Here is a 16,111-nt window from a genome sequence, read left to right on the forward strand (position 1 = left end):
TTGCGAGCAGCATCTTAATGCGAATCATCATTGGCTTCTTATCGTAATGTCGCGGATTTAAACTACATTTAAGATTGGAATAAATTTTGCACTTTTAAAATACCACATATCTGAATAACAAGTTGTGCTTGATGTGTGGATGTGTAATTTGATACATGCAAAAGGCGCTCTTCAGGGTCTCCCGTATCACATTCTCAAAACGACATGACTGTTTATTACGGAAGCGTATTACTGCCACGACATAATAAAAAAATATTCTTACTGTCGTTCTTATTATGTCGTGGCAGTAATACGCTTCCGTAGTTTATTAATGTGCGGCCTACATTTAAAAAGTTAAAAGGTGCCACCCAGTGCTTCCTACTATAGGTCTGGAAAGGGGGAACACAATGGTCTTCCCATTTACAAATAAGGCCTATTAAAGCGCCGACTGAGCCTTAACACAACAAAGGAGCGCCGCATTTGAATTGAACGTATTTATTGTTCTCAGTAGTGGGTTATAAAGGAAGGGAAACTAATGACCTTATCCCCCTAATTAGGAACGTTAATTATAATATACATTACCTTAAAATACATGCTGATTTAGCCAGTGGAGTGACTTACATTATTGCTGTAATGTTTAACCCAAATGCGCGCTGTGTTTATTGCATCAGCGTTTGCTTAATTATTTGTCAACTATCTACTTTGCAAATATAACCGCATATATGGCTGTTCTTGTCCATTGGCGCGGAGTTATAGGTTAGGTTCTCTTCCCACAATGTAACAAATACATACCACATCCTGTTTGCTTCACCAAGGTTGTAAAATATAGACCATAAAATAGAGTTGGTATGGTTTCAAATCGCAAAAAATAGGCATACGTATTATATGCGTAATCATTTGTATTTCGGATAGCCGCTTTTTGCAATTGGAGGCCAGCTTTTGAATGTTTTTGGTTTACATTGGCAGGGCAAACGCGAATAAGAACGTCAACTTCAAGTTAAACGTCAGCATGGATTACTTAGTATGTATAGTTGTGAATACTTTAGTGTGCCACGTGTTTTTTAAGGATTACAGTTATTAGACATCAAGACTCAGCCTTGCATTTATATTCCGTTTTTAATATTTGAATACTTCCAAGGTCTCAGTAGATTTTCCGAACTGCACTGCGTTCGTCAGACGAAATGCCGACCCCTGCTGTTTTTAGTAGGAACTGCAGATTACTTTAAGGTAAACGGTACTAGTTTATCCACCTTCCATCGGCCGGCAAATCCGCCTGCCACACGGTCAGAACTCCATTTCCCCCATTCACATATACTGCCCTCCAGTAAAATGCTATATTGTACCTGAAAGCGGAAAGAATCTGATATATGTACTTAAAACATGGTACACATTTACTGCATCCCCTACAAAGGGGAATTTGTGCATATATGTGCATAGCAATCCTGATGCTTTTGTATAACTGATACCATTTTTGTAGGAACACTCAAAGGATGAGGCCAGGGGAGACTGCTGGGGTCCAGGGTAATTAGTTCTGCATGGCACTGGCTCAATCAGCTGCCTGTGTCATCAGGCCAGAAAGGGATGTGGGGTTAGCAGGAGGCCAGTCCTGCTGAAGGGACATGGAGAAATAATTTGGCCAAATAATGATAAAAGTAAATAGAGCAGCTGCAGCAAGAATAAGGCATAAGTCATGCGGATTGCAGTGCTGATTTAATTCAAGCTTCAGCCTAATCAAAGCAAGGAAGTCCTTCTCAAAACACATACACACCCACACACACACACACACACACACAGAAACCGAACATTTTTTTCCAACATGTATTTTAAACTTGAGATTCACACTGTTGTAGAAAACAAAATGCACAAGGAAAAACAAACGAACAAACAGAAACATCTGAGGAAGCAAACGCAGGTTGAATCGCACAGATGAGCCCTAGTGCTGTTCAGGTTCTCAAAAGCTGCGGGGAGACGCCTAACTCGAGAGCGGCAGCGTCTCCTGAAAAAATCCGACGGCAAAAGTTGGAAACCCAAGGAGAAATAAAGACGTAGCAGCGGCAGCAGCTCGGAGAGAAATCGTGGCGGATTTCAGCGGATCTGGTGCGCCTCTGGTGTGCTGTGCAGCGAGCGTGACAGGGAAGACGATCTGAGCTGAGGAGAACGGGGCGGGGTTAGGGTTAGGACCCTGGGATTTAAGCGATAACAAGTGACGAGGTCAGGGAGGTGACACGGTGTCCCAGATAACAAGTGACAGTCTAGTGGCATCACTGCCATCACTGCGACATTCCCGGGAACTCAAATCTTCTCAGCAGCTGAAGTGTATTTATTGTATGGAAGATTGACTGATGTATGGTGTGAGTACCTAGCAATCTCCAGGAGGAGGATTCTGTCTGCCTCCACAGGGCGTGCCTGCGAACGGTGGCATTCAAGTCGACCAGTGAAGAAAAAATACTCTGACGAAGAAGTTCTGCTTCTTTTTTTTAAACTGGTTTATCTGTTAAGGCTGAACTCGTATATGTTATCCTCTCGCAGAAGTTCTTCTGTGGCACGTCAAAAGAAAAGAAATTGACATCACGTGAATGTTGGAAATCGTGTTTTTCTTTGTTATCGGCTATTGCAAAGCGACTCAGTCCTTCACCCCGAGGTATATTCGGAGGAACAATGAAGGTGCAGCTCTTCGGTGCTTGAGTGTCAGTCACCTGGCCTTGGAGGAGCTTTTGAAAATGCAGGGAGGGGTACGGCCTAATATCCACCAAGGACAAAAATATAGAAGCCTGGGGCATTTCATTGATTGACAAAACAATAAACCGCAGGTTAACCCATGAATGGAATAACAGAGAGTGATGCAGGGCAGTGCCCCCATGAACCGGAATGTTCTGCCATGCCAAATCACAGACAGATGGACCAACCACCAGACCCAGCCGGCACACGTGGAGCAGTTATTCTTGTTTTCTTACAGTTTTATTGCAGCCAGCTGGATATTTTACTGACTTCTACCGGTAGCCTTTTGGTTACATCTGCATCCTTAACCTCAATGTCATCTGCTGTCCTTCCTGGTCATTCCCACAACTCACTAACCTGCCAACATGTGAGATTCACTCCTCACGTACACCCAATGCTGAGTGGTAGGCTCTCAGCCTGCAGATGGGGTCACATGTCAGCTTTCAGGCTCACTTATGTAGCTTCTGGACTCCAAGGGCTGGTTTCCACCTGCTGAGGACGTGCAACAGCGCAAGCGGCAGTCGTGATATCATTTTATTAGAAAAGCCAGGCACCGCATTTGAGGGATGACATTTGAAATAATGTGGATGGTTCGTCCTGTGATGTCAGTGTGCCCCGATCGTTAATTAGCCAGGGGAAAGGTTAAGCAGGAAGTCAGAAAGGAGATCAGACTAAAGATTGTATATGAACATCTTTTCTACCCTCTTTGGACAGACTGAAAACAACCGTGGCTAGTGGATCTGAAGAAAGGCTCAGTGAGGGACTCAAGGATTCCTCGTTACAGGATTAAGACTCCCAGATGGCTGCAAACTAAAATAAAATGACTGTAACCCCAACACCATATACCTGTCCAGGTCCTTGCATACTCTAAGCATAAAATGCATGATTAATTTTAGTAAAATAGTGATTCTCAATATAACATCCATGTCATACTTCATAAACCTAAGACACTTTGCTCTACAGCGCCACCTCAGGCCTGGCATCAAAGTACAAGGTGGCCAGGCACAGTGGCGCAAGAAATATGAGTGTCCAGGAATGCAGACAGTCTTGTACTGAGGCGTGCTGTGACACATTGGCATCCGCAGGGGGTGGGAACCAGCCCTAAGGGTTTATTGCAGTGAAGTTGTGCAGAAGCATGACACTGATCCACGTAACCAGGACCAACCCTCTCCCCCCCCCCCACCCCCGGCGGGTCTCTCATTACAAAGTCAAAAGACAGTAACCTCTACTGATCGTTTTCTGCTCTCAGACTGATTAAAATTCTGATAGCAAGTGCTCTGAATCTGGAGTTTTTGATCATGAAATGGCGAAAAGAATGGCGAAATGAGATGAAAGCGGAGCGAGAAGCACAGCTGGATGATTCCCGAATCTTCCTGAAGGGGGCCACGGCGCTCACCTCCGGGCTCGACGAGCATCCACCGGTATAGATACGCTGGGGCCCTGGTGGAAGTCCCAGGCGTGGGCTCCTCAAAGTGATGAATCACTAACTGAATGACCAAATAAATACCTTCTACCCTCCACCTGCACCAAAGGCTGGGTGCCCAAGATGGACACCTGAATCTAGACGGGAGGTCCCCTGGTGGCAGGGCATCAGAAAAGCCATGGCACTATGGAGAGGAGCTCCTGAGCAATACATCTACAAAGCAGAACAGGAAGTGATGCAGAGGGGGAACTGGAAGGACGCCATTATTACCCAGCATGCATCTCTCTGCAGGTAACAAAAGGCCAGCAGCCACTGAATAATATCTTAGTTATTCAGTTTCTCGACATATTATTTCATTCAATACAACTCAAAGTGTTTTTCAGCTGTTTGGTTCGACAAGCCCAGCCAGACAAACTGAATGCCGCAAAATCATGTTCCAGTGCTCAGCTGTTCACACCCAAAGAGCTGAATGTTCTAGAACCAGAACAAACAGCTGAATGGATCTGTGAGTCACATGCAGGACAAGCACCAATCATCCGTCAGCCTCTGCCAGTACCACGACATGTGACCAGTTAATGGGAATAATGGGAGCTGCATCCATTGTTCCTCCGAAATCCCAGCAAAGGACAGAGTGAAATATAAATGGAGTGAAGAACAACTCAAAGAATTGAGCATATTAGGGACTTTGGGTCTGTTCTATGTCTGTATGGGTGTGGATGTGAGTGGGGGGGTCTGGGGGATGGGGGGGCGGGGCCTGAGGCATTCTGCACGGATATGGTTACTGCTGGCTAACACCCATCTGCGGGTGATCAGCTTCTGGCTCCTCCTCCACGTCGGCGTGATATTCCTCAAAGGCATCGTCCTCCATGTCCGGTAAGCCCAGGAGCTGCGGGAACACACCCAACACATGGGGGAGGGGGGTGGAGAAGGGGTGAGATGCCGCAGGTGTAGGAGGATAGCACCCTGCTGCCTGAGCTGTGTCATAATCACCTCCTCTCCCATCAAGCTCTGCAGCTTAAACTCTGCATGTAACATCTCTAAAAGCTTCATCCTAGAAGCCTGGGATGAAGCTTACACTGACAGGAATGTCCACAGAGAAGAAAAGAAGGACGTGGTTTCAGAGGTGCTGAAAATGACATCAGAACATCAAGAGCGAGCAGTGTGATTTGCTTGTTCACTCCAGGCAGTGCTCTGGGAGAAAAAAAAAATCCCTCATACACAAGAAGCCGGCAACATATTGCAACATTTCTATTTTACTTTCTACAATTAGCGGACACTTTTGCCCAAAGCAACAACAAAAGCCATACTTAAAGGTCAGACGATAACCCTGCCAAATGGGATTTGACCCCATAACCTTCTGCAGCAGACCCAGATCATTAATGTATTACATTTATACTAAGTTAAAGCAGAAATGCATTCTGATCTGAGTGCGAGCTGTAGAATCTGCCTTAGTCACTTGATTCTATTTCCCCTTCTTTACAGACGTAAGTGACCTGCATTGTTTTAACTGTGGCGTTTGTTTCTGAACCAATGGCTAGAAGCACAGATGCTAAACAACTGCATTTTTGCCATGGTCCAGGCAACATGGCCCTCGTCAGCATGCGTCATAAATCTGACGAAGGGAGTTGGGCTGGATGGGTGATGGGTGGCCACATCACTCACCGGCCTGAAGGATCTGAGGACCTTGTCCAGGATCTCCAACAGGGTCTTCTTCCCACAGGAGGAGATGTAATCCTGGGCCAGCTGCAGGAAGGGCAGGCAATCCTCGCTCTCACTCCACACGTGCTAGGGAGGAGCAAGAGCACCAATCAGCGTGCGCACGACACTGACTGACACTGGCAGCTGACCAATGAAAGCGCAGTGTCAACTACCTCCACCCCCCCCCCACACACACACACACACACACACAATATCAACCCCATGAAAGGCATCTGGTCTAAGCCCAGCCTTTGCAGGACCATCAGAAATCCTGAGTTAGGCCATAATAACATGCCAAAATACAACAGTTTTGAGGGTTTATGGAAACTTCTCAGATGCCAGCGTAATTCATTCTTATCAGTGCTCAACTAATCATGTTACAGACTCTAGCAAATAAGCTCATTCATTCATGCCATTAATAGACCCTTTAGAAGCAGATAAAGTGAGCAACAGGCTAGGGCTGTACGACGTTTGCCAGAAAGCAACACCATTCCTGTCTGTGTGCTACAATGCTCACACCTCCCCCCCCCCCACCACCTCCCCCCTTGTACCACATTTTCTGACCTACTAAACGAAAATACAGAATTTCGATCTTACGAAGCAGGAAAATCTCCAGTGGTTTTGATGTTGGAGCGGCGTGATTTTCCTGACTGTTCTAAATTTGACTAGCTGTTCAGTGAGGTGGTACAATCCTGCTGACAGAGATCATTATAAAAACACTAGATTTGTTTTATTTAGCAACTTTTTTTTAAATTCACAACGCTGTCCCTCAGTCTCACCAAAGAGACCTCATGCAGCGGCCCCACCCGCTATCACATGACCTCATTAATCACTGGGGTTTCTACACAAATCAAATAAACAAAATTGTAAACATGCTGCTAATTAACCGGAGGAGTAAAAATCCAAACCAGGATTTTGTTTCAACGAACCAGTTGAGTATAAAAAGTCACAGTCACAGAGTACTCAACTGTTTGGTTGAAATGAAATCCTGGTTTGGACTTTTACTTTCTGGACCTGAAATGTCCGCCTCTGTAAATAACTAGCTGTACAGCCGTCTGAAAACAAAAAGATTTTTTGTTTATATAAACGTTGTGTCACTATGGTCACTAAAACTCGTACTGAAGTTCATTCCATGACAAAGTTAGCCTGACAGCACTGGGGTAAGGTGGAACTCATCCAGCGATGGCCAGTCGCAAGTTTTGCTTCTCGAGCCACTGGTTTTGATGGTTTGTGTTTCATTCCAGCACCACAGCACATTTCAGGGCGGGTTGCCTGTCTCCAGCAGAGAAACATAATTCCGATGAGCTGCTACACGGATTTGGATTTCTGAGCCACACAGACACAAAACAAATCCCTTTGGGTGTTTAAAATCCGACAGATATCCCTGCTGGCCACTATAGGCCCCCCATGGGCTGCTTGGGTGGCTGCAGGCTGCCTGCCGTGAAAGATACTCTGATCCTCCAATCAGCATGCCCCCTGCACTCCTGCACTGTACCATGTAACCTGCACTGTGTCCCATGTCAGCATGCCCCCTGCACTCCTGCACTGTACCATGTAACCTGCACTGTGTCCCATGTCAGCATGCCCCCTGCACTCCTGCACTGTACCATGTAACCTGCACTGTGTCCCATGTCAGCATGCCCCCTGCACTACTGCACTGTACCATGTAACCTGCACTGTGTCCCATGTCAGCATGCCCCCTGCGCTCCTGCACTGTACCATGTAACCTGCACTGTGTCCCATGTCAGCATGCCCCCTGCGCTCCTGCACTGTACCATGTAACCTGCACTGTATCCCATGTCAGCTTGCCCCCTGCACTCTTGCACTGTACCATGTGACCTGCAGTGTGTCCCATGTCTGTATGCACCCTGCACTCCTGCACTGTACCATGTAACCTGCAGTGTGTCCCATGTCAGCTTGCCCCCTGCACTGTACCATGTGACCTGCAGTGTGTCCCATGTCTGTATGCACCCTGCACTCCTGCACTGTACCATGTAACCTGCAGTGTGTCCCATGTCAGCTTGCCCCCTGCACTGTACCATGTGACCTGCAGTGTGTCCCATGTCTCTATGCACCCTGCACTGTACCATGTAACCTGCAGTGTGCCCCATGTCAGCTTGCTCCCTGCACTGTACCATGTGACCTGCAGTGTGTCCCATGTCTGTATGCACCCTGCACTCCTGCACTGTACCATGTAACCTGCAGTGTGTCCCATGTCTGTATGCACCCTGCACTCCTGCACTGTACCATGTAACCTGCAGTGTGTTCCATGTCAGCTTGCTCCCTGCACTGTACCATGTAACCTGCACTGTGTTCCATGCCTGATTCCATGTACATGTACAATTAAGAGCAGCCTGGTCCTCCTGACCCGACAGGCACAGTTTTTCAAATCAGTCCCATCAAATCGTGGACTGCGGAAGAAGGGGGCCTTTGCTTCCAATTACCTGCTCTCCAGACCCTGTTTGACGGATCAAGAGCTCAGGCATTTAGGATATTCTGGATTTGACGTCCATTGCCATCCGCAGAGCTTTAAAAATGATGCCAATCTGCATAGCTAGTGGGGTGATACTCCATCATCGACATCCCCATCTTATTCTGCTGGACACTTACCCCCCCACCCGCTTTCAAACTACCCTGTAATAATTTAGTATCGATCCAGGGCCGTAACTGGAGCTCGTGCTGTGAGTTATTTCTGGACGTAGCGGTGGGCCAGGGTGATGGAGGTGGACTGTGCGAATCAGCGTGCAGGGACATTGTCGGGGGGGGGGGGGGGGGTGGTCATTTCACAAGGCCAGGTAATCTCTCTGCTCCTGGCTTTCCAAGGGCCCCCAGATCGAGCAGCGTTCCCTGTGCACCTGCTCGGCTCACGGTTCTAATCAGGACTGCCACTTCTCCGGAGTCCCCAGCAGTGGAAATAATTCGGCATTGCTCCACTGGGGTGGGGGGGTTGGGGCTGGGAATTATTCCCAGACTGTCAGCAGATCACAGCTTCATCCAGGTTGTTGGTGCCAGTGAGCTATGCCTGCCTCTGGTGGGGATGGGGGGTAGCAGGCTAGTGTGAAAAGGGTGGGGTCGTTGGGGGAGAGAGGGGAGTATGTGCACATGTCACCATAACTAAGGAAGACCATATTGTGTGTGTGTGTGGGGGGGGGGGCTTAGTGAAGTGTGTGTCCTGTGTGGCGTGAGGGTGCCTTACGATTGGCCACTGCACTCAGAAAAGGCTCCCATGGAACTGATATGTTTTCACTCACTGGGGTAAATTCAGAGTATACATTTAAGCCAAAGGTATAACAGAATGACCCTTCCTGAGACTGGATCCAACAACTTTCATGTCCATGTTTTTAGCTATTATAGTGCATGCAGGCTTCTACAGACGCATTCACTGTATATTTATATATCTAATAGTTATCGTACATTTAAATGACTCCATTGCAGAGAACAGAGATGCCGGCATCTTGCTACGCACAGGGTCAGTTAGCAGGGGGGCTGGTAAACGTGCAGCCGTCATAGACTTCATGACTTAAACCGGGACTGTGAGCAATAAGGACCCGCGATGGCTACTGGAATTCAGCAAAAGCACCCCAGCGTATCCCAGGCTGAAACACCTATTAACTGCATTGCCGTTCGGACTCTAGTGCCGATGTAATAGATTATCTTCGTCTAGGCCAGATAGTCAGAAAATGGATCCCACAGCAAGCATCGGTCTCCCACGCCCTCCCGTTTCATCCTGTGGCGTTGGAGGAAAAGATAACAAACGTCCAAAAAGCCCCGCAATCAAGGTAAATATTACCGTTAATCCTTACATATACTGCTTTTCCCCACCTAGTTTTTAGTCCTGATTTAACACGGAATACGGAATTACATGGAGCAACCTTAAAGAAATTGCAACCTAGTCTGGGTGCACCAAACTGCGGTTACTCAGCGCATGACATCATTGCATTCGCCGCACACCAATGCATCTGATCGCGAACCATATCGGATCCATTTGAGTGGGATCCTAACCCAGGGGACATCAACAGAGCCCTTAGAACGACGCACAAGCAGTCCCTCTCGCATTACGTTGTGTCATACTCACAAAATTGTCGGCGCCGCCATTCACATTATCCGGGCAAAGGACATAGAAGGAGATTCCCGGTTCGGCATAGAAATCCAGGCGTCTCTCGTCGAACTCTTCCGCGAATATGAGATCGAAGGGGTTGCCCGCGCACCACTTCTCCGCCGTGTCAACCAGCTGCTTGAACTCCATCCTTGGCCAGCTGTTTCGCTCACCTGGGTGGCCGCACCGAGACTTATCCTCCTCGCTCAGTGATGATCGATGCACGAACGGCTGACGGCGCTCCCCCGGGCTCCTAGCAATCCGTCAGCATCATGCATGAGAAAAAAAAAAAGAACAGCGAGCGGCCGTCAATGTCTCACGTTCATCTGTATACGGCGTGTTGCTCCCGTCCAGCTCCGTCCGCGAGGAAGAGGAAAGGATGCGCCGCGCCGGGGATCGGGCTGTCACACACAGGGGCACGGCCAGCGGTGACGTCAGGTCCCTCTGCCGGTACGATGACGACATGCAGAAAGCGCCGACCAATGGGAAGCGGCGGAGCGTACGGATCGGCCGGTGGCGGCCGTCGCTCTCGCTCGCAATGGACACCGGCAAACGCGAAGGAAGAGATTTTATAAGCAGTAAAAGACCCAATCTTCCGAGAAATATGGATGGAAATGCGTTAGAAATTGTAAGCGAATTACACTTCTATTAAATATTCGAACTCGTACATTTTTGGTGCAACTTGAAACACACACGTTTCAAACCCTCACCCTTGTGAATATCACACATTTGCATCCACTGAACCAACGTGCTGTCCCAATAAATTATACAGTATGCATTTAGGCTATATTACATGCCTATAGGCCTGCATAGGGTACACAACATATTGCTGTGTAGGTTTGATTCATTTTTAATTGAATTTGTAACTAGTTTAAAGAAATCCCCATAGACATATATAGCATGCGGGATGGTGCTACAAAAAATAAAATGTGATTTAATATACTTCTAAAATACGTGTGAAATTTCCCATGCAAATTTGGCTCGCAAATATTTCTGCTTAGCTTTTGTTTAATTACAGCAGGACGAAGGTTGTCTTCTGATGCATGCAGACGGGACCCGTTATTTAAAAGTCTCTTGAAGCTGTTATGTCACGTCTACGGCTGGATAGAAAACCAGAGCAAATTTCGTCATTCCAGCTGAGGAAAAAAAATGAAAATGGCAAATGGATCAAGGCAGAATTTTTCTGCGGTGAGAGTCGCCCCTTGTGTCATTTTTATTGAGCAATAAGGACGCTGCTTATTTGAACATCCGGAATAAACCAGGATGCAAGCAGCCCCATCTGCTCTCCAACAACCAATTACTGCGCCGAACAGGAGCCTACAAGTTTGGAGATGCTGGACAGTAGGATCAGATGTTTGAAAACCAAAATCAATAATAATAATATATTTTTTAAAAAGAGTTTCACTTTCAACCTTTGATGACCATAAATCTAGGTTAAATTCAATTCAATTTTATTTGTATGGCACGTTTTCACGTTACATTGTCTGAAAGCGCTTTACATTATCCCTGCCCAAACCCCCCAGGTTAAACTTCATATAAGTCAGCAAAAAAAGTTGCTTGTGATAAAGGGGCTTACTTTAAGCAGTAGAAGCTCGTGCATGCTCCTCGTTGGGTAGGCTGTGTGTTACAAGCATTCCCGACCTTCGGGCTTCACTTACCGCCAGAAACCTGACAGAGGGCGTTATTCAGGTGATATCATCGTCTCGCGCAGCGTTTCACGTGAACGTCTGACATGTTTGCGGGCAGGCATCTTCAGAACCCCCAAAGATCTTGCTTGAACATCTGGCAATGTTCATTCCTCTCCGAACTGGACTTTTTCCCGGCCTGTCACGAGAATGCAGCAGGGGAGGGGTTTCCTTACTGGTTTTCAAAAAGGAACTGATGTTACTCAAATAAACCAGCGAAGCAGACAAAATAGCAAAAACGTTCTCATTTTGAACAGGAGTTGTTGAAAGAACGCGTTTTTCAAACTTCTGTTTCAGCTGAGTTACGTCATATTCCTACGTACGACAATGTTTCCCAGAACAGAGTACGTTTTGTCATGGCTGCAATAAAAATCCGTAATTGCTATGAACATATAATTTATACACTTTTAAATAAAGGATCTTAGTAACCACAGCTGGTATTGTGTTGTTTCACAGAGATTCTCAGACCTCATCAGGGAGGATGCGTTCATCATTTCTGAATAGTCACATTTTTCATTGCATTTAAATAAAAACAAAAACGTCCTTCATGTTTGTTTTCTAGTTTTTAAAGGTCGGACATTAATTTCAAAAGAATTGCTTCTCCTCTAGCCTTCTGGTGATGGTCTAGTTGGATCGTTACGTTTTATACTCTACACCACAAGGGGCAGCATTGACCTTTTCGTGAGAGTTTCCTGTAATCTAATTTATTACTATCCTGTCAGGGTCTCGGAGCTCTGAGGGTCATCCCAGGAAGTTAAAGGAAAGAGGTTTCCAGTAAAGAGACTTTTTTTTTACATCTGTGGTATGGCAGTACTCCATGGCAACCATCCACAACCCTGGCCGCTGCTAGACAGCACCGCTGCTCGGCAACCGTACCACCATCGGGGAGAGCAAACAAAGTAATCAGGACAGGCATCCCATGGTGCAATGTAACATGCTTTCCTCCACAGGCATCTAAAGATAAAACAGACTGCCAGGCCACTCCCTCTTCCGTCAGATACACAAAAACAAACTAGCTGTGCGCTTCCTCCCAGTTCTTGTAACAGACATCTTCCTGATCAGATGATGCCCAATGCTGGGTCACAGCCCATAGTGACCCGGCATCCTGGAGGTCCCTTCTCCCTTTTCTCCTTCTTCCTGTCTCTCTCTCTCTTTTGCTTGTTCCCTCGATGCCAGACTTCCAGTCCATGGTGTGGACCTGCCCATCCAGTGGTAGGGAAGTGGACAGTCCTCCACTGAAGAGCTGTTCCCAGCCCCCACCCTGTGCCCTATGCCCATTTACATCATATTATAATGATGAAGAACAACAGAAAAAAGCTTACAGGGGAAAATCCTGTAATTCCAAATAATCTAGAGGAGGATATTTTTCATTAACTGGTGCTCATGCAAAGTTTTAACTGAATTATGGAGGAAAGAAACATCTATTTGGGATTTAGCAATTGCAGCACAACTTACAAATAACAACCCCCCCCCCCCCCCATCACACACCCTTGTACTTTATTCATGGGTACGGGTGCTTTACGTTTTCAAAAAATGCACATAAAATTGTACCCGACGTCTTTTTAAGTACATATTTGCCATTTAGGACCGTGCATGGTCCACTAGAAGCCTAATCATTTCCGCCCGCACCCGTACCCGTAAATTAGATATTTTTCACCCGGTCCATAATAACCTGGGGATTACCCGTCAGGTGCCCGAACCCATGTAGGACTCTTGGCTTTGGGGAATTGAACCAAAAACCTACAGGAATGAATTCTGGCCATGACTTCTGCGTTTTGGCCCAGCAGGGTGGGGTCCACTCCCAAAGAGGGGTGGGGGCACTGGTGACTCCACTTCCTGTGGGATGGTCCGACAAACAGCTGCATGCACTTTCCGTATACATGAGCAGTCCAAGTGAGACTTCTGTGTTCTAAATGTAAATCGCACACATGCTTTTTATCTGTCAAGTATACTATGCTAAATTATTACTTCCATTTCAGCTGAACCACACCCATCACCGCCGAACCGGAGGATTCTTCTGATCTTGCAGTCTAACTCGGAAGTAATCTTCTGTAAAATTCCTGTCTGGAAATAAAGCCTGATTCATTACGGTGCCACACCACATTACCGCTGTTCCCCGCTGTCCCCTCTCGCTGTTTGACCGCGAATGAACCTTCGTGAGTCGCAGCTCTCCCCAGAGGGCTGCGAGACGATGGCGTTACATAATCGCCGTTATTCGCTCGACTTGAGAGTAGAATAATTGAAATCTCTCTGCCCGTGAAAACAAAGGAGTTCTCTTATCTCCCTGACAGCCCCTAAATCAGGCTTGGGCATCACCCTGCATTTCCGCTTGAGGGACTCGCCCATATCACACGCGAACGTCTGGAAAAGCAGGGCAGCCGCCAAGTCAGGCGGAACTAAAAAGCGTCCGTGGAGTTAAAGTTACGACAACATTAAATCCTTGATTATGGGGCACGATTTGACGAACGGGACATTTAGCAAGGCTGACGGTCAGCAAACACGCTGGGTCCCCGATCTAAGGATTACTGAAATTCTCATAAACTTGGGTTTGGTAATAGTCGCGTTGCCGGATTATTGTGCCCTCCAGCGTTGCACCCTTTGGTTTTATAACACTATTGAAAGCTAAGTGAGCTTAATTAATACACACCTAATATAGATCTGAAGAGTCTGTGTTGAAAGACTCAATTGTAAACTTTAAATATTCGAAATGAAAAACCTCGTGACTGGTGTGCAAGGGTCTTTGGTGGTTTTAGGGTCATTGAGAGCTTGGAGCCCACACCAAGAATCATAAGGGAATTAATACCTGTAATAGTCCAATTCACTCAACTGCATGTGTTTGTATTTAGCCAGAGGACTTCTGCCTTCTGCATGACACAGGGAACATGCAAACTTCACAAGCAGCAGGGGTGGGATTCGAACCCTCAACGCCTAAATGTGAGCTGCCATGTCATCCTGTGTGCTGTTCTTTTTGATTTTTTTTGTCGTTGCCAACAGTAACTAATCATGGGGCTTCACCGGAACAAACCAGTCATTTTGACTCACTGGTGTAGTGTTTGTTCCATTTTAAGTCTTCATTGTTTGACTAAGAACACTTTTTTAACAGCACAATAAATTACTTCATAGGATGTTTCAGATTTAGCTGTGGGCCCTGACAACTGAAATGAGTCCCCATTTCATGTAAATGTCACCCTGTGGGGACCGATAGGGCTGGGAAGGGGTTATGGTTTGTCATAGTTGGGATTAGAGTTATGCCTATAGAAATGAATGGAGCGTCCCCGCAAACATTTAGCTATCTAATATGTGTGTCTGACTGTGTGTGCAGCGTGAGCGACAGCGTGTGGCTGGGTTACCGTGGCGACTGATCACTTGGTTCTCTGCCGACAGCTCTAGCTGACCCTGACAGCACTAATGGAGGTTTAATGTGAGTCAGTCGGTGGCGTTCAACAATCTGAGCACAGGAATTATTTAGTTTAGGACCTTCTTTCGGGTTTCTAGGACAAAAAATACACATAAATAAAAGCCAACGCTGCTAGAACGTGTGGAGCTCTTCAGGAACTACTAAAGGGCACGGTCACATGACACAGTACAAAGAGCGATGTGCTGAGTCGGACGAGAGGACCTCAGAGAACCAGAACCTTCAGCCTGGTCACTTCCTCAGAACTTTTTTCCTTTGAGTAAATGTGTAAAAGTCTGATTTCAATGTCTCAGTTTCATGAGGAAATGGAATGGATAACACATACATGTATATTCACACACCGTACTTGCCTCTATCAAATGCTTATACCAGTGGTCTGAACAACGGACCTTCAGGCAGATCCAGCCCACAAGACAATTCTATACGACCCGGTATGTTTTTATTTACAGATTTACAGATCTGGGTTGTTTTTTTTTTTAAGTTCAGCATAAGAGCTTATTTAAATCTCCAGCCTGAGACCTGTACTGCAAACCTGAAGGCCTCAGGTTGGCTACGTAAACATCACTGTCCCTCATCACCCACTATGGCTATGCAGCCCGAACGGCGATGTCCCACAAAGCTCTACATATGATAAAAACATTTGGCATCACAGCAAACCAAAAGTCTACTAAATAGTGTGGGCCGAGTTTTGGTTTCAACATTATTAGGGACCAAGTCAGCACCCCCAACAACCACAATACTCTTACAATATTGGTATGGACATCTCCCTACTGTCCACACCAAAATTCACACCCTTACACATAAGTTATGCACCCATATCATTATACAGTAGCACTGCCCATTTACGAGCATGACCAATAACAGGAACAGCAAACAAATATCTAAGCATTATTAAAAAACGACAATTAACATCACATAATAGTTAGAGCACAGTGCTAAAAAAGTGTTCTAAAAACTTTTTGGTCAGTGATATCTGGAGTTGTAATAATCACTTTATCATGCTTCATTTCTTTGTACAGAAGGAACAATACATGCGTGGGGATCGAGTCTGGGACGTCTAGACCATCGCTTTAGGCCAATTATCTGAAGGGCAGAAG

General features: G+C 46.4%; 1 protein-coding gene across 3 annotated transcripts; it reads right to left on the reverse strand.

Moving 5' to 3' along the window:
- Nucleotides 1-1,674: 1,674 nt before the first annotated feature.
- On the reverse strand, nucleotides 1,675-12,311 carry mturn (maturin, neural progenitor differentiation regulator homolog (Xenopus)). 3 transcript variants are annotated; one of them, XM_023817748.2, is made up of 5 exons: nucleotides 12,068-12,311; nucleotides 11,573-11,738; nucleotides 9,894-10,167; nucleotides 5,783-5,905; nucleotides 1,675-5,006 (listed from the first exon to the last, which is right to left on the reverse strand). In XM_023817748.2, the coding sequence occupies exons 3-5, from the start codon at nucleotides 10,062-10,064 to the stop codon at nucleotides 4,899-4,901; spliced, it is 402 nt and encodes a 133-aa protein (XP_023673516.1). In that variant the 5' UTR covers nucleotides 10,065-10,167; nucleotides 11,573-11,738; nucleotides 12,068-12,311; the 3' UTR covers nucleotides 1,675-4,898. The 3 variants fall into 3 exon arrangements, with proteins under 3 accessions (XP_023673516.1, XP_023673515.1, XP_023673517.1); XM_023817747.2 differs by having other exon boundaries at nucleotides 11,573-12,311; XM_023817749.2 differs by lacking the exon at nucleotides 12,068-12,311 and having other exon boundaries at nucleotides 11,491-11,587.
- Between the last annotated feature and the right edge of the window lie 3,800 nt (nucleotides 12,312-16,111).

Source organism: Paramormyrops kingsleyae, chromosome 23, assembly GCF_048594095.1.
Source record: "Paramormyrops kingsleyae isolate MSU_618 chromosome 23, PKINGS_0.4, whole genome shotgun sequence".
Classification (NCBI taxonomy): domain Eukaryota; kingdom Metazoa; phylum Chordata; class Actinopteri; order Osteoglossiformes; family Mormyridae; genus Paramormyrops; species Paramormyrops kingsleyae.